This window comes from Myxine glutinosa, chromosome 6 (assembly GCF_964187855.1).
Source record: "Myxine glutinosa chromosome 6, kmMyxGlut1.1, whole genome shotgun sequence".
In the NCBI taxonomy this organism is placed as follows: domain Eukaryota; kingdom Metazoa; phylum Chordata; class Myxini; order Myxiniformes; family Myxinidae; genus Myxine; species Myxine glutinosa.
Genome location: NC_136266.1, coordinates 143,864,210 through 143,891,082, shown reverse-complemented (window position 1 = coordinate 143,891,082; position 26,873 = coordinate 143,864,210). Strand labels below are relative to the sequence as shown.

General features: G+C 46.9%; 1 protein-coding gene across 3 annotated transcripts in view; it reads right to left on the bottom strand.

The window, feature by feature from the left end:
• Positions 1 to 14,076: 14,076 nt before the first annotated feature.
• Positions 14,077 to 26,873, bottom strand: part of SLC66A1 (solute carrier family 66 member 1) — a 34,584-nt gene continuing 21,787 nt past the window's right edge. For all 3 annotated transcript variants that reach the window (XM_078780637.1, XM_068121234.2, XM_078780638.1), the window contains one exon: positions 14,077 to 19,699. In XM_078780637.1, the coding sequence (XP_078636763.1) occupies positions 19,625 to 19,699 (75 nt within the window). In that variant the 3' untranslated portion in view covers positions 14,077 to 19,624. The remainder of the gene's footprint in view (positions 19,700 to 26,873) is intronic.

Below are 26,873 nucleotides of genomic sequence, written 5' to 3'. Positions count from 1 at the left end.
GTACAGATCAATCAAATGGCGGCGCAAAATGTCAAAAGAAATGAACAGATACTGCCATATATCGTCGAAGTGGTGATGCTATGTGCCACACAGCAGATCGCTTTACGTGGGCATAGGGACGACAAGCTGGATTTCGCTCAGGCACCCGTAGCCAACGAAGGGAACTTTATAGCTATCATTCGTCTTCTGGCAGAGAGCAATCCTGCCCTCATCTAATCTCTGGACCGAAGAATGCTCGGTACACCAGTAAAACGGTTCAGACTGAGTTGATCAATGTAGCTGCCGACTTGTTCCGTGACTACTTTCGAAAATGCTTTGAAAAACACCCTCACTTTGCAATTATCGCGGATGAAACAACATCACAAGGCCGTGAGGTTTTGTCAGTATGCATTCGCCTACTCGACATCCTTGCTGATCCATCCAAACCGAAAAAGTGTGAAGTGCTGATAGACATATGCGACCTTGAACGTACGACTGGACAGGCTATTGCCAAGGCAATTCAAAAAAGCCTTGAGAGAAATAAGATCAGCATTGCTGATTGTAAGGGTCAGGCATACGACACAACTGCGTCAATGAGCTCCGACAAGAAGGGCGTTCAAGCTGAAATTTCCAAGCTTGCGCCGGATGCGGATTATCAAGGTTGTTGTCTGCATGGACTCAATCTTGTTATCTGCCATGCTTGCAAAATCCCATCCATTGTAAATATGATGGATAATTGCCGAGAGTTGTTCAGCTTTTTTGACAATTCACTGAATCGACAGAGGTTTTTGGAGGTCATTATCCATGCCCTGTCTCCAGACGCAAAGAAGGTCGAGCTAAAAAACCTGTGCAAGACGAGATGGATCGAAAGGCATACCGCCTTCGAAACAATCTTCGAGCTGTACGAATACATTGTCGTCACTCTCGATGAAATATGTCAACCCACAACTGATGAGAGATTCTATCCGCACAATGAAGAATGGAGCTGGGACACAAATACCAGGACTGCAGCCAATGGTCTACGGCATACGATGGCAAGCTTTGGCCATATTGTCAACTTCGTGTGTGCAAAGGAACTGCTGGAACCTATGCGACCACTGGTTACATCACTACAAGGTAGACTGATGGAGGTGTACTTCGGGTTTCAGAAGATCGAAGAGGTAAACCTTTCGTATGTGGACATCCGAAAAGGGATCGACGAGTGGTTTCAGCATATGTACGTGGAAGTACTAGCTGTAGCTGAAAAAGTTGGGTCTACTGAGCAACGGCCAAGAGTATGTGGTCGACAAACACAACGAAAAAAACTCCCCATCTGAGTCCGTAGCCGAATATTGGAAGAGGACTGTAGCGATACCATTCCTTGACGTGATATGTAGTGAGATGAAATCTCGGTTCAGTCAGGATAAAAGGACGCATTATGAGCTTTGTGCTCTCATTCCTGAGGTAATCGTGAAACAGAGCACTGCCGAAGTGAAGGAGCTGGGTCAATGCCTTCTGGTGAAGTGGAACCACGTCATGCCGCTCCCATCAGCCTTTCAAAGTGAGCTGCAGAGGTGGATGAATTACTGGAAGTGGCAGTTGCCCATCTTCGCAAGCTCAGTAACCAGCCTTTTGACCTTCCATGCTGACGCCACCTTCTTTCCCAACCTACGAGAACTACTGAAGAGTCTAGCTGTGCTGCCAGTGGGAAGCGTGGAGGTAGAGAGGTCGTTCTCGTATTTAAGGTGTATCCACAACTGGCTCCGAAATACGATGGCAACGGAGAAGCTGAGCGACTTGGCAGTAATCGCTATGCACGGACACGAGGTGCCAATCTCAAAGGCGGACATCTGCAAACGATACATGGATCTACACCCTCGTCGAATGATGGCATCGTCGTTGTTTGATGACCGTGATGGTGATTAATTCTATGCACGAAAATGCCGGTGACAGAGTCACATTTATCATGTTTGATACTGCTCACATTCATGTTCATTGTTTCTGATCAGTCAAGTAATATTGTAAGTTGGCCAGCGATTACTGATAGTCGGAATAAATTATTCATCCCGATACCGGGTCACTGTTTTGGTCAATCTTATTTCTTCCTATTTTATGAAAATTTAAGTCATTGATGAAAAATTAAAATCCCTACCTAAAACGTCATACTCTAGGAGTCCAACAGTAAGGCAGATTTGTTTCACAGAATGCAGGAAATTGCATTTCAGAACAAGAAAAATTGAAAATGTCCATGCCCCCCCCCCGGGCCCCCCTAGCAGGCTCGCCCCATTGGGGCCTCGAGGAAGTCACCCCCCTGCAGAAAATCCTAGATCCGCCACTGTAAGCACAATCAAACACGTCATGCCGGAAGCCGCGCCTCCCAAGCCAGGTGCGGCATGCCGATCGGAGCGTTTGCCCGGGAAAGGCGAGTCTGGGCATGCCCGGGCGAGCCCGGGAAAGGCGCGTCTGGGCATGCCCGGGCGGCCTGGGCGAGCTCGGTACAGTGATCGCTCCCTGGTTGCGTCATCGGCAGGTGTAAGGCGAATGTGTATGCTCAGCGGCAACCGCTACAGTACATTATTTCCAAAAACCCTATTTGTAATCATATTACCCTCAGTCATAAAATGATTTTGCCATGACAATATGTGATCTACCATTGCCTCGACTAAGAATTTTACTTTTCTCGAGCAAACGAACTTGGGGCACCACCTTATGGACCACTTGTTTGGTCCATGGTCCATGACCTTATGGTCCATGACCTTGCATGCTTCCAAGAGCACCTTGACTTGAAACTGGCACCAAAGCTTACCAAAGCCAAACTTGCGCCTGCTCACTTCGAGAAAATGAAAGTGTCTGGTGCTACACATGTGATCAGCCATGATGTGCGCAGTGCCCTCATGTACCTCGCAAATGAAGAGAGTAGGGGTGCAGACCATCGTACTGCAGCTTGGTTCATCGAAATGATGAACCATTGGTTCGAGGTCATGACAAGCCGTCATCCTGTTTTGGCCATTAGCAAAATGATGCCAGATAAATACAAGGAGACTGTCATTTCTTCAAAATGTCATAGCCGTGTTCAAAGGAGTGATGATTGGTAAAGGTGACTGGAAGCCATGTCAAACCGGGGTCATCTTGACCACTACATCAGTTCTTTGCTCAGCTGAGGAGCTTCTTGATGCTGGTCACAAATACCTTCTTACAGGTAGACTCACTCAAGACTGTTTGGAGAATCTGTTTTCAGTTGTTCGCCTGAGGAAGCCAGTCCCATCCCCACTTGAATGCAAGATTGCCCTCAAGCTCATCAGCACTGCCCAGTTTCTCACTCTGCCACGTTCAGGGAGTTACAGCAAAGATGATGGGGGAATTCCTCGCCGATTTCCTACAACAGGACGTGCAGGTTCCAGAAGAGGTACAAGTCTCAGGCATCATCCTCTCAGACAATCCAAATGTAAATGGTCTTCCTCTAGCAGAACGTGCTAGCCTCTACAACCTTGCAGGCTACTGTGCCACAAGTGTGAAAAAGAATGAGAAGACTTGTGATACTTGTATGTGCGAGATGACAGCTAAAGACACAGAAGACACACATCCTGATGCACAGCTCACCATGCTGAAAGAGTTCAAAAGTGGATGCCTCCTTCATGTGTCAGACAAGACTTTTAAGATGATCTTGACTGTCGAAGCTATGTTCCGCGAGGCTGAAGAAAGGCTCATGAATGAAAAAAAAGTCAAGAGTGTGCTTCTACAGCGAGCGGAGCAGCTAACTGAAGGTGTGAAATTTGCAGATTGCCATAACATCAAAAGGAAACTTCTTGCCAAGTTTATCACAACGCGGCTACATTTTTTCTGCAAGAAGCAAACCAGCAATCGTAAGAAAGAATCGGCAAAGAAGTTCAGTGAGCTGGGTAGTAAAAGCATGGCTATGAGGAAGTTAGCATCAAAAGTGAAGTGAAATAAATTAGTGACAGTAACACCGTGACATCTGAAATTTGCATTAAAAATGGCTTTTTGATCAAGATATTTTCACATTATTTAATCATGCTTTTATATCTTACTATAAAGAAAAAGTTTCATAATTCTGAAAAACAATAACCTTGAAGCACAAGGGCCACAGTGGCCAAACAAGAATTTGGACATAGTCAATATCAATTTTACTAATAAATGATCCAGATAGGGCTATGTCAAGTCAACATTTTCCAATTTTATATGTTGCGTCATTGTCAGTTGTGTGCATGAGCAGACTGTGAATGCGTGCATATGTATGGGTGTGTTGATTTTAGATGTTGGGTGTGCATGAGCAAGCCATACATTGTGGTGGTTATCTTATGTGCAGGTAACCGCATGTGGCGGTTACCTTATGTGCAGGTAACCATTACCTTATTTGGGCATAATACACGTGCACGGGCCTGTTGGACTTTTGGTTGTGTGGATGTGACGCACGCGCGGTTGCCGGAGCCACGCCCTCTGAAGAGGGCTTTTGGCTTTATATAAGCGTGCCGACTTCCGTTCGCTTTTAGTGTGCTGGATCTTGCTGTTTGAATAAACCAACTTCGAACCCTACGAATGGCCTTGTTCTCTCGCCTTCCGCGACTCCTAAACTGGTGACCCCCGGCTGCCCCCGAACGGATTCGGGGGCTGCGAACGAACACGGCAAGCGCGCCCTGGCCAGGGAAGCCACCTAAGCTGGTGACGCCGGCTTCTCCCGCACGGCTTCGGGCGCAGTTTCGAACGCGGTTTCGAAATGCCGGAGTTTCAGACACGACGACGGCCATGACTATGAGGTTCGCGCACCGTGCTCGGCTCCTCCTCTACGACCAGAGGGGCGAGCCTGCTCCAAGACCCTCCGAAGGCACGGCTGCTTCGTCACCTTCGCGTGCACCGACGTTGGCGGAACGGCTGCTTCGTCACCTTCGCGCACACTGACGTTAGCGGCACGGCCGCTTCGTCACCCTCGCGCAACTACAACTGCAACTACTTCTCCGACCCTGCAGCCTCGGGAGGCCGTGAGGAACCTCGGCAGCCTCCCCCGAGGCCTTGACCAGCCCCTCGGTTGGCTCAACCGCTTTTCGCGTGCACCGACGCCGAGCGCTGCTCGAGCCTTCTCGGCACTGCACCCGCGAACTGCACCCTCGGGAGGCCCGCGAGGAACCTCGGCAGCCTCCGAGGACTTGACCAGCCCCTCGGTCGCCTCAGCCTACGCATAGGCCCGTGGAGTGCATTCTGGGGGGACGTATGTGGCGGTTACCTTGTGCAGGTAACCGCATGTGGCGGTTACCTTATGTGCAGGTAACCATTACCTTATTTGGGCATAATACACGCGCACGGGCCTGTTGGACTTTTGGTTGTGTGGACGTGACGCACGCGCGGTTGCCGGAGCCACGCCCTCCGAAGAGGGCTTTTGGCTTTATATAAGCGTGCCGACTTCCGTTCGCTTTTAGTGTGCTGGATCTTGCTGTTTGAATAAACCAACTTCGAACCCTACGAATGGCCTCGTTCTCTCGCCTTCCGCGACTCCTAAAACATGTTGATTGCCCCCCCAAGGCCGTATGCACAGCATAACTTCTTGTAGCGGTGGTTTGGGTGGATGCCAGGTTAGCTTGAATATGGATATTTATCCCCCTCCCCCTTTTCCACACACGAAAAAATGAGTGAATGAATAAATAAAAAGATAGAATGAATACCAGAATGAGAAAATATTGTCAGAAGACTGATAAAGGTCTGATACAATTATTGCACTGCGAGAAGAAATGATGCCACATTTTAAACTTTGTTGATCACCATTCAAACCAAAGATTCATGAATAACACACGTCTTGCCTATACAAAAACACACATACACACAAGCACACATATACACATGCACACAGAGAGAGAGGATAATGAGTTGCATAAAGGGGGGGGGGGGGGGGGGGGGAACGACTTTGCCATACAGCCAAGGTTTGGACCATGTGATGTAGATATTAGTTCACTGGCGGTGGCGGTGCGGCAAGCGCTCGCACCGCGCGCTGGCGAGTGAAACAAAACGGCGTCAATGCGGAAGTTGTCGCTACTCTCTTTATGTAGGTACTCTAACATATACCAACGTGACACTCTTCAGCCAATCACCATTCTGCATGCGCCTTTTTTATTGTTTTATTTTTAGATCACCAACCCAAAAATAAAATTCACAGAACTTCCTGGTTCGCTTTGGCAGGACGTTTTGCGAGAAGAGTTGCTGAGTCTGTTGTCGCGTCTCCATTAAACGTTCAAAATCCCCAAGGTGTAAATGTAAAATAATAAAATAATAAAATACCTACCGCGCCTTACACCGTCATGCATTACACCTGACGTTTGACAATATTTCGCGGGTGGACAACTGAACGTGGATTGGCCTGGTACGTGACGTGCCCCCTGGTGACCTTCAAGCAGATCCACCACAACCACAAGTCGTGCACCAAATCTAAAACGACCTCCAGGAAAGTATTTCGTTTTCCTTCGTTTATCACATCAAAAATAAATGAATAAATAACTGGTTTGATGATACCACTCGTTTACTGCCATTGGAGGCGACATTCTCACCTGTTGTTATTCAAAAAACTGACGAGATGTTTTTGGTTCACGAGTTATCAAGTGACCACTATATTCGTCATATGTGTGTGTCTGTCTGTGTCTGCCTGGTGGATCTGCAAACGGATGACCTGGCCGAAGCACCCTCTGGCGACCGGCGGCGTCCGGGGTGCAGGGATGCCAGGTGGGATGCCCCCGGCTGTACCCGGGATGGGTGCCGGACCGGGGGGCGGCGTGCCTGCGGTGCTGGGGGTCCGCCCGCAGGGGGGCGGCCCCGACGCGGGGGCCGAGCCACCGGCGGTGGGTGGTCCACGTCGAGGTGGGCCGGCTTGAGGCGGTCTATGGACACCTGGTCAGGAGTGCCGCCGATGTCCAGGGTGAAATGTTTCACCCCGGTCTCCAGCACGCGGAAAGGCCCATCGTACGGGGGCCGCAGTGGTGTCCGGTGGGCGTCGTGTCGGACGCAGACGTACTCCGCGGTGTGAAGCTCCGGGGCGACGTGTGTAGGAGGGTGCCCGTGGTGCGCCGTCGGCACCGGGGCGAACCTCCGGGCGGTCTCCTGCAGCGCAGAACGCTCCTGCGCCGCGGACCAAGGTGCCGTGGGGTCGGGGAGGAACTCGCCCGGCACCCGCAGCAGTTGTCCAAAGACCAACTCCGCCGCGGATGCGCGCAGGTCCTCCTTGGGCGCCGTCCAGAGGCCCAGCAGGACCCAGGGGAGCCTGTCGACCCAGCCGCCGTCGCGGAGGGTGGCCGGGAGCGCGGCCTTCAACGAGCGGTGGAATCGCTCGCACAGGCCGTTGGCCTGGGGGTGGTAGGCCGTGGTTCGGTGCAGCTGGACCCCGAGCCCCCGCGCGGCCGCGGCCCAGAGCTCCGAGGTGAACTGGGGGCCGCGGTTGGACGAGATGTCCGAGGGGGCGCCGAACCGGGCGACCCAGGTGGCGATGAACGCCTGTGCGACGTCCGCCGCCGTCGTCGCCGCCAAAGGCACGGCCTCCGGCCACCGGGTGGTGCGGTCCACCATGGTGAGGATGTGGGTGAAACCCCGTGAGGGGGGCAGAGGTCCCACCAAGTCCACGTGAACGTAGTCGAACCGACGTTTGGGCACCGTGAACGGGGCCAACGGGGCCTGGGTGTGGCGGTGCACCTTCGCGCGCTGGCACGCGAGGCACGTTCTGGTCCAATCGCGGACGGCCTTCCGGAGGCCATGCCAGACGAACTTGTCGGCGACCAGCCTCTGGGAGGCCTTCGTGCCCGGGTGGGACAGGCCGTGGATGGCGTCAAAAACCCGGCGCTGCCAGCCCGCGGGCACGATGGGCGAGGCCGCCCGAGGGAGACGTCGCACAAGAGGGCCGTGCCCGCGCCGTCGAACGGCACCTCGGTGACGCAGAGGCCCGTGACGGCGGTCCGCAAGGTTTTTGTATCAATTTGTGATTACTTAACTTGTATTGATCTGATATTGGTTGTTACATGATGAGGTGCTCCATATTGATACTGCAGTAACATCAGTTTCAGGTAAATCTGTTTTTGTCTCAATTTGTAATAAATTTACTTGTATTGATCTCACACTGGTTGTTACATGATGAGGTGCTCCCTATTGATACTGTTGTAACATCAGTTTCAGGTAAATCTGTTTTTGTATCAATTTGTGATTAATTAACTTGTATTGATCTTGTTACATGATGCAGTGCCCCCTAATGATACTGTAGTAACATCAGTTTCACGTAAATCTGTTTTTTGTATCAATTTGTGATTAATTAACCTGTATTGATCTCACACTGGTTGTTACATGATGAGGTGCCCCCTATTGATACTGTAGTAACATCAGTTTCAGGTAAATCTGTTTTTGTATCAATTTGTGATATATTAACTTGTATTGATCTCACACTGGTTGTTACATAATGCAGTGCCCCCTATTGATACTGTAGTAACATCAGTTTCAGGTAAATATGTTTTTGTATCAATTTGTGATTAGTTAACTTGTATTGATCTGACACTGGTTGTGACATGATGCAGTGCCCCCTATTGATACTGTATTAACATCCGTTTCAGGTAAATCTGTTTTTGTATCAATTTGTATCAATTTTCAATTTTTTGAAATTGAAAAAAAATTCGTTTTTTTTAGCTTCCACATTGGAATTGGACAGCTTCCACATTGAATAGTACAAGATTTTTAGGGTGGCATAGTTCCGAACCCGAAGGATCGGTAACCGACACAATTTCGGTCTTCGAGGCCGGCCGATAGGCAAAGTGTGACCAGAAGGAACGAGGTTCTCCTGACCACGTGGCCCTCGACTTGGTGGGGTTTGTCCGCACAATGTGGGCGCTTTCAGGATGAACTTTAGCCGGGGAGCGTTACAGGGGGACCGCGACGGAAAGACAGTACAGGGGGACCGCGAGGGAAAGACAGTACAGGGGGACCGCGAGGGAAAGACAGTACAGGGGGACCGCGAGGGAAAGACAGCACAAGGGGGACCGCGAGGGAAAGACAGCACAGGGGGACCGTGAGGGAAAGACAGCACAGGGGGACCGCGAGGGAAAGACAGCACAGGGGGACCGCGAGGGAAAGACAGTACAGGGGGACCGCGAGGGAAAGACAGTACAGGGGGACCGCGAGGCAAAGACAGTACAGGGGGACCGCGAGGGAAAGACAGTACAGGGGGACCGCGAGGGAAAGACAGTACAGGGGGACCGTGAGGGAAAGACAGTACAGGGGGACCGCGAGGGAAAGACAGTACAGGGGGACCGCGAGGGAAAGACAGTACAGGGGGACCGCGAGGGAAAGACAGTACAGGGGGACCGCGAGGGAAAGACAGTACAGGGGGACCGCGAGGGAAAGACAGTACAGGGGGACCGCGAGGGAAAGACAGTACAGGGGGGACCGCGAGGGAAAGACAGCACAGGGGGACCGCGAGGGAAAGACAGCACAGGGGGACCGCGAGGGAAAGACAGTACAGGGGGGACCGCGAGGGAAAGACAGTACAGGGGGACCGCGAGGGAAAGACAGTACAGGGGGGACCGCGAGGGAAAGACAGTACAGGGGGGACCGCGAGGGAAAGACAGCACAGGGGGACCGCGAGGGAAAGACAGCACAGGGGGACCGCGAGGGAAAGACAGTACAGGGGGACCGCGAGGGAAAGACAGTACAGGGGGACCGCGAGGGAAAGACAGTACAGGGGGACCGCGAGGGAAAGACAGTACAGGGGGACCGCGAGGGAAAGACAGTACAGGGGGGACCGCGAGGGAAAGACAGCACAGGGGGACCGCGAGGGAAAGACAGCACAGGGGGACCGCGAGGGAAAGACAGTACAGGGGGGACCGCGAGGGAAAGACAGTACAGGGGGACCGCGAGGGAAAGACAGTACAGGGGGGACCGCGAGGGAAAGACAGTACAGGGGGGACCGCGAGGGAAAGACAGCACAGGGGGACCGCGAGGGAAAGACAGCACAGGGGGACCGCGAGGGAAAGACAGTACAGGGGGACCGCGAGGGAAAGACAGTACAGGGGGACCGCGAGGGAAAGACAGTACAGGGGGACCGCGAGGGAAAGACAGTACAGGGGGACCGCGAGGGAAAGACAGTACAGGGGGACCGCGAGGGAAAGACAGTACAGGGGGGACCGCGAGGGAAAGACAGTACAGGGGGACCGCGAGGGAAAGACAGTACAGGGGGGACCGCGAGGGAAAGACAGCACAGTGGGGACCGCGAGGGAAAGACAGCACAGGGGGACCGCGAGGGAAAGACAGCACAGGGGGACCGCGAGGGAAAGACAGTACAGGGGGACCGCGAGGGAAAGACAGTACAGGGGGACCGCGAGGGAAAGACAGTACAGGGGGACCGCGAGGGAAAGACAGTACAGGGGGACCGCGAGGGAAAGACAGTACAGGGGGACCGCGAGGGAAAGACAGTACAGGGGGACCATGAGGGAAAGACAGTACCCTCGTGGTCTGTCATTACATGCAGACCAGGCAGTTCTCCCTCGCACGTAATTTACTTCAGAATTTTTTATTTTTTGAAAACGAGATGTTATGCTTCGCACACCAATAAACTATATAATTTGACACCCAGGTACTGTGATTACCTCCCCCTCTACGAGGGAAAGCCAATCGTGAAAAATTTTGGTTACCAAATGCTGGGCACAATTTTTACCCAGCGGATGTCGATATCACAACCCTCGAACACCGAGTGCCCGTCGAGTCCAAATCCCACACTCCTGACACCAGTTGTCGTGTGACTACCCTGTAGTGAACACCACAGGGCGACACGGATGACAAAACTAGCTTTACTCCAAGGCGTTCAATCCAAAAATGATGGTATTCTTCATACACGACAGAAAGGAGGATGACGAACTTACCTGGACAGCTTCCACCAGACTTCTTCACACCTGGATAAATTAATTCCAAGCTGACACAGGATTAAAATGTACAAAAATACTGGCTTTATTAAAGAAAATGCTGGTAACAAAGGATGCATTATAAAACTAAATTCCTAATTGGAGTGCCCCCATGCAGACAAAGGGAAATTTAAGAGAACGAAAATAAATGTGTGTTATTTGTGGGCACTTAGCTCTGAGCTGCTCTTGAATCTTGTCAGGAATCATCCCGATTCCCACATCCTTCCGCCCGAAAATGCGCTCATTGGTGCGAAATCTGTGCGCAGGAATGACCTTGGCGCGCTGCCAGCTCTTCCAGCCGTGCTTGTCCTCACGTCCCCATTCACAAACACCAACACGCACGTCTCCCAGCGCAAGAGCGCCACGAACTCCGACCACTCGCCGTGAACTCCCGAAGCAATGCAAGATATCAAATCGTGACCGTTCACCGCCAAAGATCAGAGCCAGCCACGAGAAGACGAAGAAGAGAAGAGGCCAAGAGAGAAGACTCGTGAACTTCGACCGTTCGTTGTCGAATCCCGAAAATCAGAGCCAGCCACGAGAAAATGTCGGGGAGACGACCACTCGCCACAAAACCCACAACATGTGAGGAAATCAAGAAGCAAGAAGAGGAGAAGATGTCAGGCAAAGCGGTCTTTTATACTCAGGGCTCTGACGTCATCCTACGACGTCTGTGTCCACTCCTATCAGCGAGTCCCATCTTAGCAGTCTTTGAGCCAATCAGCCCCAAACCAATCATGGCCCTTCGGGGGGGGGGGGGGGGGGGCGGGGTGGCCTCCCGGGTCTGCCTGTTTGTTGTGGCGATATGACGGCTGGCAGCGCCAGTGGTATTGTTCGATGCCTGGTTTCCGGTTGGTTTTTATTTAGTGTGGTAATTGCACGATTCTGTCTAAGTGTGTGCTGCATGTATCATAAGGAACAGAGGTTAAAAAAACAAAAAACAGAGGCCATTACATTGAGGGGATTCACCATTAATCCCTAGCTAATTAACATATCCCACCCCTCGTGATGGGAACGAAGATACGCTCTTCCGTGACACGGTCTACCGGATCCCGACTTAAGATACATGAGGGTTTCTTCACTTCTTGACAGTAGGAACACACTACCTGTGCAAAGTCGACCTGGACTAAGGTATTGCCTATCCCCCACAAATGTAACAATATTTTAATTAGTCCATAAGAGTAGATCGTGTTTCCAATGCAAGGAACGTTTGAATCGGCCGAACCAAAATGGTGGCTAAGACCTCCTGTGAGAAGTTGGGCTGACCAAGGATGAAACTTATAAAGATACGTCATTAACCCTTGGCCGGCCACTATTTAAACCTCCATATGCTGGCTACCACATGCTTTGTATATTTATTTATTTTCATCTTATGCTTTGTCCAAGATCCTCTTGTTTACAAACATATTACGAACAACTTCCTAAGCAATTAGCGGCTCTGATATATTCCACGTAATGTTCGGTCTGCGTTGCCCCAAATTGCTCAGAAAGTGCGACAGAGGCTTTTGCTATGTGCACAATTTGGCGGTTCTCCCACAGCTTCCTGGCCTGAAATGCGTGCTGTGAGTGAGGTGCGACGGAGGTTTTTGCTGTGTGTACACACATGATACACATGACATGCTATGAATAGTTCCAAAATGAATCTAAATATTGTGTCAGTTGAGATGTTAAGCTCAGATGAGGAAGGTATGGACGATGACGATTTTCGGCATGAGTGATCTCTCAAACAGGGAAAGTTAAACTGACAGCAATGACAACAATGCTGGGGGAGTTGTGCAACCAGGGCATACATTTTACTAAAAGCGATAAATGTGGAAAGTACTCCACTTGACTATTTTAAGCTCGTTCTGGGATGTTCTTTGGGATTTACTTCTCACAAAGCTAATTCCCAAGCTGAAGTGTGATTGCAGCTAGACCAAACTACGCAGCAAAGTCCTTCAACAAAAGCCTCTTCCTTTGGCAGAGTTGAAGGCATATTTTGCTCCGAGTCACCATGGAAATGCTGATACATAAACAAGGTACGAGCAGTATTGGCAGCCGAAGAATGTTACGCTTACTTGCGCAACTGGTTTTCCAAAGGTCATGGCAAAAGGCCTGTTCCTTGCAATATGGTCACTTCTATATTGTATAAATGAGAATGATCCACAGCTTGACAAGACCCACCCAGTGTTCAATTATTTGATTGAGAAATCCAAGCATTACTTTGTTCCAGATTGGGAACTCCCACTTGGAGGGAATGACCCCACTAAAAACAAACTGTCCTTAAAACAGTACATGAAGGACAAACCGATCCGTTGGGGGAATCAAGACTTTTCTTCTATGTGGCAGTGAAAATGGGTGAAGTTTACACCGGGAGAATAATGATGCCGAACCTATGGATAATCTTGGGGTTACAGGGAACTGGGTTGTCCAAACGACTGACGGAGTTTCAAGACAGAATTCTTCTCTGTACACCGACAAATTCTACACCTCAGTTGAGATGGTTGAATATTTGATCATAAAACAAGGGATAAGGATGTGTGGAATGACAGAATGACTATGACCAACAGAAGGGAATTTCCCAAGACTCCAATAAGGAGAAATAATTTCATGTCATGACCATGTCATGTCCCATATATTTTGTCATGTCAAACTGTCGCTTCCCCTCCTGAACATGTTCAGCGATATGATGGTACTGATTTTTTATTTATTTATAGATTCCTGTTGCTTGTCGAAACGCAGTGAAGGCCTATAATGCTTATATAGAGAGGGATGGGGCAGTCAAGAATGACCAAATTACTACATTGCAGAAGTGCCGCAGCCACTACAAATGGCCAAGACGATTGACAAGAGAGTCATCACTTTCCATTTGTTGATAGAGAAACTGTCAGGAACTTGTAGATGTTCAATCTACTGGAGCAGCATTGGGTAAGACACTCAGTAGAGTTTCATGACGAGCGACGACTGATACGGGATGCTCACCATGATGGAGAAAAAGCGCCACATGCGACTACCAATAAATCATGTTATGTGCAGACAGAGGTACCTTAGAGCTAAGCAAACTAAGGAAAGGATAAGGACTTGCTAAAACGTTACAAGACAATACACTGGTGCATGTACTATGGAGAATCGGAAAGCTGGCAAATAACTGCTGCTCTGACTGTAGATAGTATCGGCAATACACTCAAAAAAAGAAGAAAGTAAGATGGTCTATGATTCAAAATATCATTTATTTGTAATTACAGGGCTAGAAAAACATTTTTACAGGCAGAAAACCAAAATGAAACAAATTTCAACTTTTCAGTGGTTTTTCTTCAGGGAGCTCAGGGTGGGTGAGCCAAAAGTCCAAGTAGTTCAGGGTTCAAAAGATTAATTAGCTTCAAAAGGGGCATTTTCATTCATACACTCCTTTGGAGTCCCCCTGGTATGCAAAGTTTCAAACCGCTAGATCGTGGTTTTGGAGTTATGGAGGAGCCACGCACAAATCCATTCTTTTATTATCAATACTATAGATAAGCAAAGGTACCCTGACTTTGCTGAGCAACGCAGGATAACTTCGCTGCCTGCCGGGAATATTAAGCAAAGTGGGGGTTTTGGGGGGCGGGGCGAAGAGGAGAGGAAAGGAGGGAGAGCATTATAAGGATGGTTAAGCAGTACGAGGTGTGAGGGGGTGTAGGGGGATGGTAAAGGGGGATGGAGGGCTGAGCAGTAGGAGGGGTGAGCAGGAGGAGGGGTCAGCGGGGAGCAGGAATGTTCCATTACCAATAAGCTTGAGCCCATAGCAATCCATTTACTCCTGGTTGAAACGGCCAAACATGTTCAGCAGATCCAAACCCATCAATCCCCACATTAACACTTTGAAATTGACTCAATGTGGGTCCATCATAGAGAGGAATTTTACAAACAGATCATTCAAATCTTCAGGTTTCCTATAAATATTGCATGTCCCAGTAGTTATGCTATCTGATGGAGGTATGAATCAAGACAGCAGGAGGAGGGATGACGGCCTTCTTAAATCCCCAAAAAAATACGCCTCGACACAGAATAGCCGATTTCTTAAAATGCTCAGATTTCGGCAATTTAGTCCTCGAGATCAGATCCTCAAACCGTCACAGATTTAAATTATATACTCGTACTTTAATTAGTCCGTGAGAGTAAATCATGTTTCTAAAGCAAGGCACGTTTGAATAGGCCGAAACAAAATGGCAGCCAAGACCCCCTGGGAGGTGATATTGAGCTGACCAGGGTTAAAGCGGTTCATGAAGGTAAGCCGTTACGTTTCATCAAAAGTGGTATTTGCATTTATCCAAAATGCACAGTTTTCATTCACGCATTCCTTTGAAGCTCCCTTCGTGTGCATGCAAAGTTTGGGGCAACTCCATTTCAGGGTTTTGCAGTTACGAGGACACACACATACTTTTATTATTATTATAAGAGACTAGCAAAGGTACGTGGCATTGCTGGGCAATGAAGAGTCACTGATGGGAATATTGAGATGGGGTGGAGGGAGAGGAGTGGGGGAGGGGGGGAGGAGGGGTTGGGGGAAGAGTGGGGGGGAGGGAGGGAGGAAGAGTGGGGCGAGGGAGGGAGGAAGAGGTGTGGAGGGAGGAGGGGAGGGTAAGAGGAGAGAGAGGAGTGGAGAAGGGGAGGGGAAGGAGGGAGGGTAGGAGGCCAGGCCTATATGAAGAGCACGAGGAAAATCTAAACACTGCACCATGTAGAGTCACTCAACGTGGTAAATCAATCAAAAATGAACGTATTTTCACACTATTCGTTTTCACCGAGTCGTAATCCAATTTAACGACATCCATAAACGAAAATATCAATTGAATGAGAGTTAAAACTAGATACCCACACACCAGATTAGAAGTTAGTAGTTCGTTTATTTTTCAAGATATTTCGCTCACAAGGTTCAGACATACATGGCGGCGGCCATCTTGGATTTTGACGTGGGTTGCACCCACACACCAAATGAGAATTCTGTCGTTCGCTTAAGCACGCACGCACGTACGCACGCACGGAGGGGAAAACCATAGTCCCCCTTTCGCTCTGCAGTGCGACGGGGGACAATGAGGATGTGAGGCCATCAGGAAGAAAAATACATTTTCAAAGGAAATTCTCCACAAAGTCATAAAACACGGTTTCTACAAAAGTAATGCATACAGCAATTCGTAGGTATAAAGATCAGACATTCAATGATACGAGTGATGAAAGTGAAAAATGAAATGTTGAGCACTTAAATCGTGCATAAACCGTTGCGGCTTGTTCCAAGGCAAGGTATTTTGAGTAGGCCAAAAAAAGCTGAAGACCCCCTCCCCCTGTGAGGGATAATGGGCTGACCAAGGATAAAGCCTGTTTTTGTTTTTATTAAATAAGCCAGTTAGTTAATGATCTTCAAAAGGGGCATTTAAACATCTACCCACTTTTCATCCATGCACTCCCTTGGAGTTTGACAAGTATGCATGAAAGGTTTGGGCCCGCTAAGTTTTATGGTTTTGGAGTTGAGGACACTCACGGGCACACAGTCAAACCTTGTGAAAGACCGAGAACAGAACAGATCAGGAAGCAACAGAAGAAAATGAACAACAGAGATGGGATGGGGACACCAACGAGAATAGAAACAAGGGATGTTGGGAAGAATGAGAGGTAGGGGACAATGCATAGGATGGACAAGATGGATAGAAAGCACTGGACTTGTGGTGAGGGGGTGGGTAGTGGGGGAAGAGTTAAGAGATACAGAAGATAATAGTTTTTGATGGATTATCTGAGAGGGGGTGAGAACAGCTTTCCCAAAGACTTGGGGAGAAGAATGAGAAAGTAGATTCCATGGATGGGAGAAAAGAGAAACGAATGAGAACCTAAGGGGGCAGGAGGAGGTGTGAAGGAAAACATGGGGCAGAAAAAAAAAAAAAAAAAAGGAAAAGCACGGAAAGGGCAGTGGATGCAAGACCAGGAGACAGAAGACCGACTGCCAGCCTGTCTGCAATGACAAAGTGATAGGCTCACAGACTAAGCTTCATCGTGGGAGATTTCCATGAGCTTGAAGATAATTGAACATCCACACGGAATAGCAGACGAGACCGGTGGTTTTATCAATTTTTAAAAAAGTTGATTATCTACAATGAAACACCCCATTTGCAAAGCACGAGAGAAAGATTTGTCAAATTATATCAAGAGTCAAACCCAGCAGGGACAACTCAAAACTAAGCATATGAGGAGATTTGATAGTAGAGTAGTTGCAGTGCCTTCAGAAAGTATTCACACTTTGTTGTGTTAAAACCTGAATTTAAATTGGATTACATCGATGGTCACCGATCTACACACAACACCCCATAATATCAATGTGAAATATATATACATATTTTCGAAATTTATACAAAATAATTAAAAATTAAAAGCTGAAATGTCAAGTCAATAGGTATTCAACTCCTTTGCTATGGCACTCCAAATTGAGCTCGGTTGGATCCGATTCCCTTGGTTCATCCTCGAAATGTCTCCTTCAACTTGATTGGAGTCCACCTGTGGCCAATTCAATAGATTGGACATGATTTAGAAAGAAACCTCTTTTTATACAAGGTTCCACATTTGACAGTGCATGTCTGAGTAGAAACCCATTGTACCATGAAGTCCAAGGAACGGTCTGTAGAACTATGAGATAGAATAATTGTGAGGAAGCATAGATCTGGGGAAGGGTATAAAACAATTTCTAGAGTGGTGAAAGTTCCCAAGAGCACAGTGACCATCATTAGGAAATGGAAATAATATGGAACTACCCAGACATTTCCTCGAGCTGGCCGTCCGGCTAAACAGAGGAACGAGGACCTTGGCCGTAGAGGTGACCAAGAACCCAATGACCACTCTCACACAACTACAGAGATCCTTGGGCGAGATAGGAGAAAAAGCCGGAAGGAGAACAGTCTCTGCAGCACTTCACAAATCTAGGATTTATGGGAGTGTGGCCAAACGGAAGCCACTCTTGAGAAAAAGGCACACGACAGCACACCTGGAGTTTGCAAAAAGGCACGTGAAAGACAGAGCACGAGGCAAAAGATTCTGTGATCTGATGAGACAAAAATGTCGCTCTTTGGCCTGAATGCAAAGGTCTATGTCTGGTGGAAACCGAGCACAGCTAATCACCTATCGAACAATCCTAACTGAAGCATGGCAGCATCATGCTCTGGGGGATGCCTTTCAGTGACAGGAACTGGAAGACTTGTAAAGATAGAGGGAACAATGAATGGAGCCAAATACAGACAAATTCTTGAGGAGAACCTGCTTCAGAATGCAAAAGACCTTAGACTGTGGCAAAGATTTACGTTCCAACAGGATAATGACCCCAAGCATACGGCCAAAGCAACACTGGAATGGCTTTAGAACAAGAACATGAAAGTCATCGAGTGGCCCAGTCAAAGCCCAAACTTGAATCCCACTGAGAATTTGTAGAAAGACCTGAATATTACAGTTCACTGACGCTCCCCATCCAACTTGACAGAGCTTGAACAAATGTGCAAGGAAGAATGGGAGAAACTCCCCAAATCCAGATAGGCAAAGCTGATATAGACATACCCAAAGCTGTAATCACTGCACTTCTTTGAAGTATCGACTCAGGGGGTTGAATACTTATGTTAATTAGATATTTTTGTATTATATTTTTAATTAATTTGTAAAAATTTAGAAACAAAAAATAAATAAATTAATTAAAAGACCACTTAGGCATTGTGGGTTATTATGTGTAGATCAGTGATGTAGATCAGTGATCAATTTGATCCATTTTAAATTCAGGCCGTAACAAAATGTGAAAAACGTCAAGGAGTGTGAATACTTCATGAAGGCACCAACAATGAAAGGGGGAAGGAGAGAGATATCTCGATATAAAGAAGTGTTGACATTCCAAGTTGAGATCATGTAACGTATGGGTAAAACCCACACAAAACAATAGTCTTCATCCAGATAAACGCATGAACCTCAATAGAGTTGAGGTCTCTGACAGGGGCTTTATTAGTCCCATTGTACACAGTTACACTTGGATGCACCCATTTTGGCTGTCTAAAAAGGTATTTTTCCATTTCAATTACTTCGGCGGAGTTCGATCTTTGCCACCCCATTCAACTGTCAGATCAACAATGCACGTTCACAATGTGCTCACCCAGTTATGGACTGTGGAATCAATCAACAACTTGCATTTTTTTTTAATCCAAGATATAATTTACAAGATGAAAAATATAGCTCTCCCCCATGTATGTTTTTGTTTGTCTAAAATGCAAGAATTAAATAAAAAAAAGTCACAGCTTCAAAATAATAGAACAGAAAAAAAACTCGAAATAGTGTACAGTGTTTGTCAAGTGCTGTTCACCACACTGAGGTTTGACCTTTATCTAACAAGTGAAGTTATAAATACAATTTGTTCTCATTTTCAACTAAAAGGAAATTGTTCAGCTTCAGACTAAAAAGTTTGAATCAAAACTTCAACCAAACAAACACCAAAGTGCAAACTATTCCCTTAGCAACTTGAGGCATTCCTCCAGCCATCCCAACCCCAACAGTTTAAAAAAAAAAAGACGTTTTCTCACGCAATCAATAGTGGCACATCAAAACCTTTGAAAGGTTGCATTGCTCAAGCAGCTTCCAAGACAATTACTGATTGAAGAAATTAAATTCAAGGTTTAAAGCGATTTATAAAGTGAAAACCGTGCTTGGGCGGGGACAGACAGAGACAGAGAGAGAGACAGAGAGACAGAGACAGAGAGAGCAGAGATTTGTTATTGGATCAGAGGTTCCACTTCTTCATCACTCGTCACCAGTGGCTTCCTGTACAGGATGAACTGGGTACTGATCTGTGGATTTTAGGGTTCATCAAGGAAAGAGCACACTTTAGGTTAACATGCACGCAGCGTGCAATTAATTGGCTGCCACAATATTTTGCACAAGGATGTAGTAACATGCCCTTGTAATTAGTTGAGGCACAATCAGTACGATTCCCTTGAAGTACCAGAAAACGGATACGGCGAGTGCGAGCGATCATGCCAGCTGAAGGTTGGGTACAACTCTGTAGGGGTGGCCTTTGTAATGATTCAAATTTGGCTTCAGAATCACAATGCGGAAGACACCTTTTGTCATTCGTTAACAGATGTGGCCGGATCTGTTGAGCAGTTAAAGTTCATGACAAGATGCGAGCTGCTGGGGTCGATCACGAGTGCCGAGATTACAGAAAACCCATTTTGGAGAGACCTTGGACAATGGAGATTGCAAAAAAAAACTGACAATGGCCCGACAGAGCACATACCTCCACCAGTCAGAACAGATTACATTTTGTATCCCACCAATAGGCCGGATCTGCACCCGGACTTTAACCAAAATATAATTTTTACTCAAACTCAAGACAAAATCTAATCGACTTGTTCGTGTCGCCTAACCAACTCGTCCACCAAGTTTCGTCCAAACCCGTCCACAACGTTTTGAGATATCCTGCTACATATCGTTTTTGGCCCTATCTCTCAATGGTTGTTGTTTTACTGGACAACTCAATCTTTTCTCTTTACTTCTTCGGGTTCGTTCTGACGACTCCAATGCAGTATTTGGTTATCCTTTGATTTTGTATGCAGCCTGTGAGGCTGCGCCGCTGATGCAGTGCCCCCGTTTCCAGTAAGCTGGTATGCATGTTGCCGGCATCGGAGGGATGACAGGCTGAGTCAACCCACCTGGTGTTATTTCAACGGCACGAGAAGTACTTAAACTCAAGACCCGAATCTCTTAAGCCAGCCACCTTAACTGTTAAGAAAACATCTGGCTCTTCTCAATGGTGAAGAAGAACCAACTAGAATGGCACTTCATCGCCCAATATGCCTCGGCCCATATTACATCATTATACATAATTGTACCAAGTTTGATTTAAATCCCTTCAGCTGTTCTCAAGCATCAAATTTTTACCTGACATGACCTCTGTCTGACCTTTGATGACAAAATCTAATCAATTCATCTTTTCATCATATGTAGTTGTACCAAGTTTGGTGAAAATCACATCACTGGTTCACAAGTTAGTGCAGTAACAATTTTTACCTAAGGGGACCTCTGACGTTTGACCTTTTGACCCCATAATGTAATCCATTTATCTTTTCATCATTATACATACATGTACCAAGTTTGATTCGTTTCCCTTCAGCTGTTTTTAAGCTATTGTGCTACCAAAACCTATTACAGAAACTGACCTTTGATCTCTTAATCAGAAATATAATCAGTTAATCTTTGCATCACAATATATACCCATACCAAGTTTGGTCAAAATCCCATCACTGGTTCACAAGTTATTGTGGCAACAGGATTTTCACCAAACACGACCTTTGACCTTGACACCAAAATCTAATCAGTTAATCTTTGCGTCATTATACATACCTGCACCAAGTTTGATTTTAAATCCCTTCAGCTTTTAAGTTATAGCGCTAACGAAAACCTATCATGGATAGACAGCCAGACAAAACCCAAAAACAATGCCACTGGTGACCTCGTCGGCGAAGGTATGCAAATTCTCATATACAGACCTGGATCCTCACCAAAACCTCGTCAATTCGTCCTTGTCACACACCCACCACCAAGTTTCGTCCAAATCTGTCTAACTTTTTGCGATATCTTGCCGTGTATCGTTTTTGGCTCCATCTCCCAATGGTGAAGAATCACTTTTTAAAAAATCAAATGATTCTCATATCCAAATCCATATTCAGATAGTCACCAAAATCGAATCCAATCCAATCCAGTCGTCGTTGTCAGACACCTAACAGGTCCACAAAGTTTCATCCAAATCCGTCCACAACTTTTTGGGATATCCTGCTATGTATCGTTTAGTCTGCTAGAACCGCAAGATCTGCATAATCTGCATAATCTGCATCTGTAATCTTCTTGGATGGGTATCGCCGACTTTTCCGGTTACTTAGGGTAAATCCAAGTTCATTGTTGGTGTCTATTGCTTTGCGTAGCACATAATCGAGACATATGAATAAATAGGGAGCGAGGGTATCACCCTGTAAAACTACTGCCATGATGTAATTAAATATAAATTAAATTGATAAAATATATTCATCAAGTATATAATTAAATTAAAGGATTGTAAAAATCGTATAAATAAATAAATTCTGGGTTTTATCGCCATTTTACCAAGGGTCTATTACATCACCTTATCAAACACGACATGAGTTATTCGTGCCAACTGGTCTCCAATAAACATCTTCAAAACACTACGTTTCCTGTTTGGAATGATTTTCAATTTTGCTTGACTGCCAGAGTAAAAATATCTCACTCCTCTCTGCACATGTACGATCGGGATGAATTCAAAGCCAAAGCACGGTAAAACGAAGGACTTGCCTTCCGATTAATGTTCAAAATATAACATTCCATTTAAACGAGCGAGAATTGCTTTGCAATACGTGTCCCCTACCGATGTGATATTTTCTAAGTCCAAAAAGGGCATAACTCAAAAACTGATGAAATGCCATGAAACTTTAATCTAACTTATAACAAGGACATTCCGGTATAAAGGACTTCCAGTTGCGGTTCCGGTTCCTTGGGCTGTGTCGTGTGCCTTTTGGGCACCTCGGACATCCTTGATAATTTTTGTCGAATTTCTAGTTTATTTTGCTGTGTATGTGGTTTACTGTGTGATTGTAGTTCGATCTCGTTTTAAAGTTGGTGCAAATTTGTTAGTATTAGTCGGATTTTCATACCGTTTTTTCAACGGTATGAAACCTACCCAGTTCCCTCGTTGGTCATAGTGTCCACAAACGTCTTTTCTCTGTTCTACCTTTTATTTACACCCCTTACTTCCTCAGAAATTTGTACCCTTTGTCTTGAATACAGAAACTCCCCCCCCCCCCCCCCCCCCCCCCCCAAAAAAAAACACCTCACCTCACCCTCCAGATCCCCAAATCAACCCCAAACTACTTCCCATTCTCTTTCTTCCATCTCCATCTTTTCCAGCTGATTTAACTTTTCTATCCCCATTCTGTTGAAGTAATTCACCATACTCCATGATCTTTCAACCTCCGACTCAAATCTGCTTTCACCTAAAATAAAAAATAAAAATTTGTAAAAAGAACTATTAAGAAAATAAAAAGAAGGTCCTTCCTCCCATACTAACAAAGTACAGTACTTATAATATACCTCCACCTTCCTTCTGAACCTGTTCTGCAATAATCGTCCCCCCAGCCTCCCTGCCCTCATTTCAGCGAATACCCAGAGTGTTCACGGTTCTGTTATAAAATGGTTAAACTTCCTTCTCCCGTGTTGCACACTCTTGTATTACAACTTACTCTTCTTCCTTTTCAAAAGGCTGTCTTCAAATCTTTCCGATTCAAAAAATTAAATCCCTTACAGTTCTTCCCTTCTCCAATCTCTCACCCCACCTTCATTCCACCCCTCCTCTAATGTTTTCAAACATATCTCAGACTTGAAAATCTCAAGAAACCATTTTTGTTTTGGATGAATCGTTCAAAACTTCACCCTAACCCCATTCCTTTCAAAACTACCCCCTCATCTCCCCCTAACCCCTCCCTTCAAAACTCTCCTCACCTCTCCCCAAAATTGCCTCAACTCATTCACAAAGCTGCCCCTCCCCTCTTCCTCTCTCTTCTAACTCATTCCTCCACCTCCAATCTTCTGCTTCACTTCCCTCTGCCCCCCCTATAACTCATCACTGTTCCTCATCCCACCACCTCCACCAAGCCTTTTGTCCTCTTTCTCATCCTGACCTTTCTCCTTGCTCTTCTGCAATCTCCGACACACGGTCAACTGCTCTCTCCAACTCCTCCTCTGCACCCTCATCTTACCCTTCCCACCCTCCCCTCTTGTGTTCCTGATGCTCCCTCTCCTTCATAACGATATAGATCTCAAACATCCGGGACCTTCGCTCAAACCTGACCGATCTCTCCATACAGGTTGCTTCTCAGAAAACCAGCCTTCATTTGCTTAACAGAAACTTTCCTCCTTCAAGATGTCCCTGACCTCTTACTATCTCTCTCTGGTTACTCCCTCTTTTGGTGTGACAGACCTGAGCCTCGTCCTGGTGGTTGAGTTACACTGTACATAAAACCTATTTTCACTCTGTGTACTGCTTGTACACCTCCCAAACACCACAAGTACCTCTGGCTACGGCTTCCCCTCCACTCCCACCTTTTGTTCATATGTGTGCTGTACCGTCCACCAAACAGTGACGACTCCATTTATATCTTGCTGTCCAACATGGACCAACTTCTATCCACTCACCCCAACTCTCTCTTCCTCATATGTGACGATTTCAACTATAATCTAATCATGTTAGCTGGTTGGGTGTGGGTACCTCTCGAACCAGCCGTGACACCTCAGCAAAGGGCTTCTGTCACTCATTGGGACTAACCTGTCAATTTCCTGACCCGGATCTCAGTCAACATCTTTCAGTCAACATCTTTCAGTCAACATCTTTCAGTCAACATCTTTCAGTCAACATCTTTCAGTCAACATCTTTCAGTCAACATCTTTGAGATCTGTCAATTGTTAAAGTGAACATCTTTCCGGCCGTTATCAGAGCCTCTTCAGCATTGACGGGTCTGGCAAGGCTTTCAAGCAGCCGTCAAACTTCTGGACTTGTCTCCCATCTCCACTGCCTCTGACAAACTCATCCTGGGAATTATTCCAAAGAAAATTGCTCTCATGCACAGATTTATGCCATCTCGTCTTCAGTTGTCATACCCTTCCTCCCGTCCATGGTGCACTGAAGCTTGTGGTGAGGCAGTTGCCATGAAGCAACTTGCCGTCACCTCATGGAAGGCAAATCTAACTGAAGGAAATCTCAGTTCCTTTCATAAAGCTCAGAACAAGTGTGTGTCTACCCTCAGGAGTGCCAGGAAGCACTATTTCTCCACACAAGAATGAACACTCAAACCTGTCTCCTTCCTCCAAATTCTGGTGGCGTCTGGTCAAATCCGTTTCCGGTGTTTGTTCCCCCTCCATCCCCTCCCTTACCTCAAATGCCTACACAGCTGACACCGCACATGAAAGCTGAATGCCTAAACTCTTGTGTTTGCCTCAAAATCTTGTGTCCCAAACCCATCTCTCTGTACTCGCCTTACCCAGTCGTACCCAGCTGCTCCTGGACTGTCCTTCTTCCCTGACAAGGTGGATAAGTTTGTCAAACCTCAACTCTGATTCTCCAACTGGATGACACGGCATCACCCCACGGGTCCTAAAATCCTGCTCTGTCGCTCTATCTCACCCTCTCTCTGTTCTCTTCACCCTCTTTTGCTGAAGCTCATCTGCCATCAAGCTTGGAAATCAGCCAACATTACCGCTTTACACAAAAGAGGCGCAAAAACAGATCCCTGCAACGACAGATCAATCAGCCTGCTCCCAATAATAGGCAAGGTCATGGAATCCATCATTGCCTCTGATATCAAATCCTTCCTCTTCTCCAATGGCTTGATCTCTGATCATCAATTTGGATTCAGACCAGGCTACTCTACTCTGGACATGCTGCTTCTGCTGTCTCAACAATGGATGGAGGTCCTCAACACCAAACAGGAAATTAGAACCGTCTCCCTTGACAAATCACATGCCTTCGATACTGTCTGGAACCCTGCTCTGCTCACCAAACTCTCCTCTTATAGTATCCGTAGAAATCTCCACACATGGCTCGCAGACTTCCTCTCCTGTCTTAGTCAACATGTGGCTCTAAATGGAATCCTCTCATCTACTCCTGTCCAGGCTGGAGTTCCTCAAGGCAGTGTTCTGAGCCCTGTGCTTTTTCTGGTCTTCATCAATTATCATTCCGACTCTGGAAAATCCTCCCTATCTCTTTGCTGATGACCACTCTGCCGCTCCATACCTCATCACTCAGATCAGCAATCTGCAGCCTCTTCACTCTCGGCAGACCTGGATAAAATCACAAACTGGTCAAACAAGAGGAAACATGTCTTTCAATCCTGACAAATCTCACACTCACGATGTCTCTCCAAAACAACAGTCTGGAAAATACTCCCATCTACTTTCTCAACAATCCTCTCAAAGAAGTTCTGTCACTCAAGCTTTTGGGTCTCACCATCAGCCATGATCTTTCCTGGGAAAACCACATTTCCAAGCTGGCCTCCAAAGCCAGTCGCCGACTGGGCATCCTCAATCATGTGAAGTCCTTCCTTGGCACTTCTGAGCTCCTCACCACATACAAAGCTTCCGCAGCTTGATGGAATACTGCTCTCCCCTTTGGGCTGGTGATCCTGTCTCACATCTAGCTCGGCTTCACGCTGTAGAAACCAAAGTTTTTAGAATAATTGGAATCTCCCGTGATGAAGCTGATTGAGGGCCTTTCACTCCCTCACCGCAGGCAGGTTGTGGCCTTTGTCTTCTACCAACTCCTATCTGGCCTTGCTCCCCCTGCTCTGTCTGTCCTCTGTCCCCCAAAATGTTCCTGCAGGACGCACAAGAACATCTTCTGGTAAAACCGCCAAAATCAAGACTCTGCTCACCTTCACTCTTTTTTCCCCACCTCTGGAACAAACTCCCCACACTCTCCTCAAACCCACTCCTCCATCCAGGTCTTCAAAACAGCTGATCACCACAATCTCTTATCTTTCCCCATCCAAAACCTTGATCTTTTCTATGCACGTTAATCCACCTCCTTCAAATTTTGTTCTTTCCGAAAAGTCCCAGTAGTGTCCATGTTGTTTATCCCGTGTACCCTGCTCCAGCCCTCTCCCTTCCACAGATCTCCTGATGTCCGTTCTCTACTGTTGTACTTTCCTCTCTCGCCCTCTTGTCTCTTGCTCCCTTTATTATAGGTTCTATGTACTAGCTCTTACACAAGCCTCCACTTAGTATTTTTTTTTTTTTTAAGAAAAAAAAGAAAAAAAAAAAAAAGAAGAAGAAGAAAGGAAGCCATGTAACAAGTTTCAGTTGAATATGTTAAAGGATATGTGGAAAAAGTCTGGAAAACCACAGGTTTGTCTGGACAGACAAAGTAAACCTTTAGTCCCCTCAAGCGAAACCTGTTGGGGA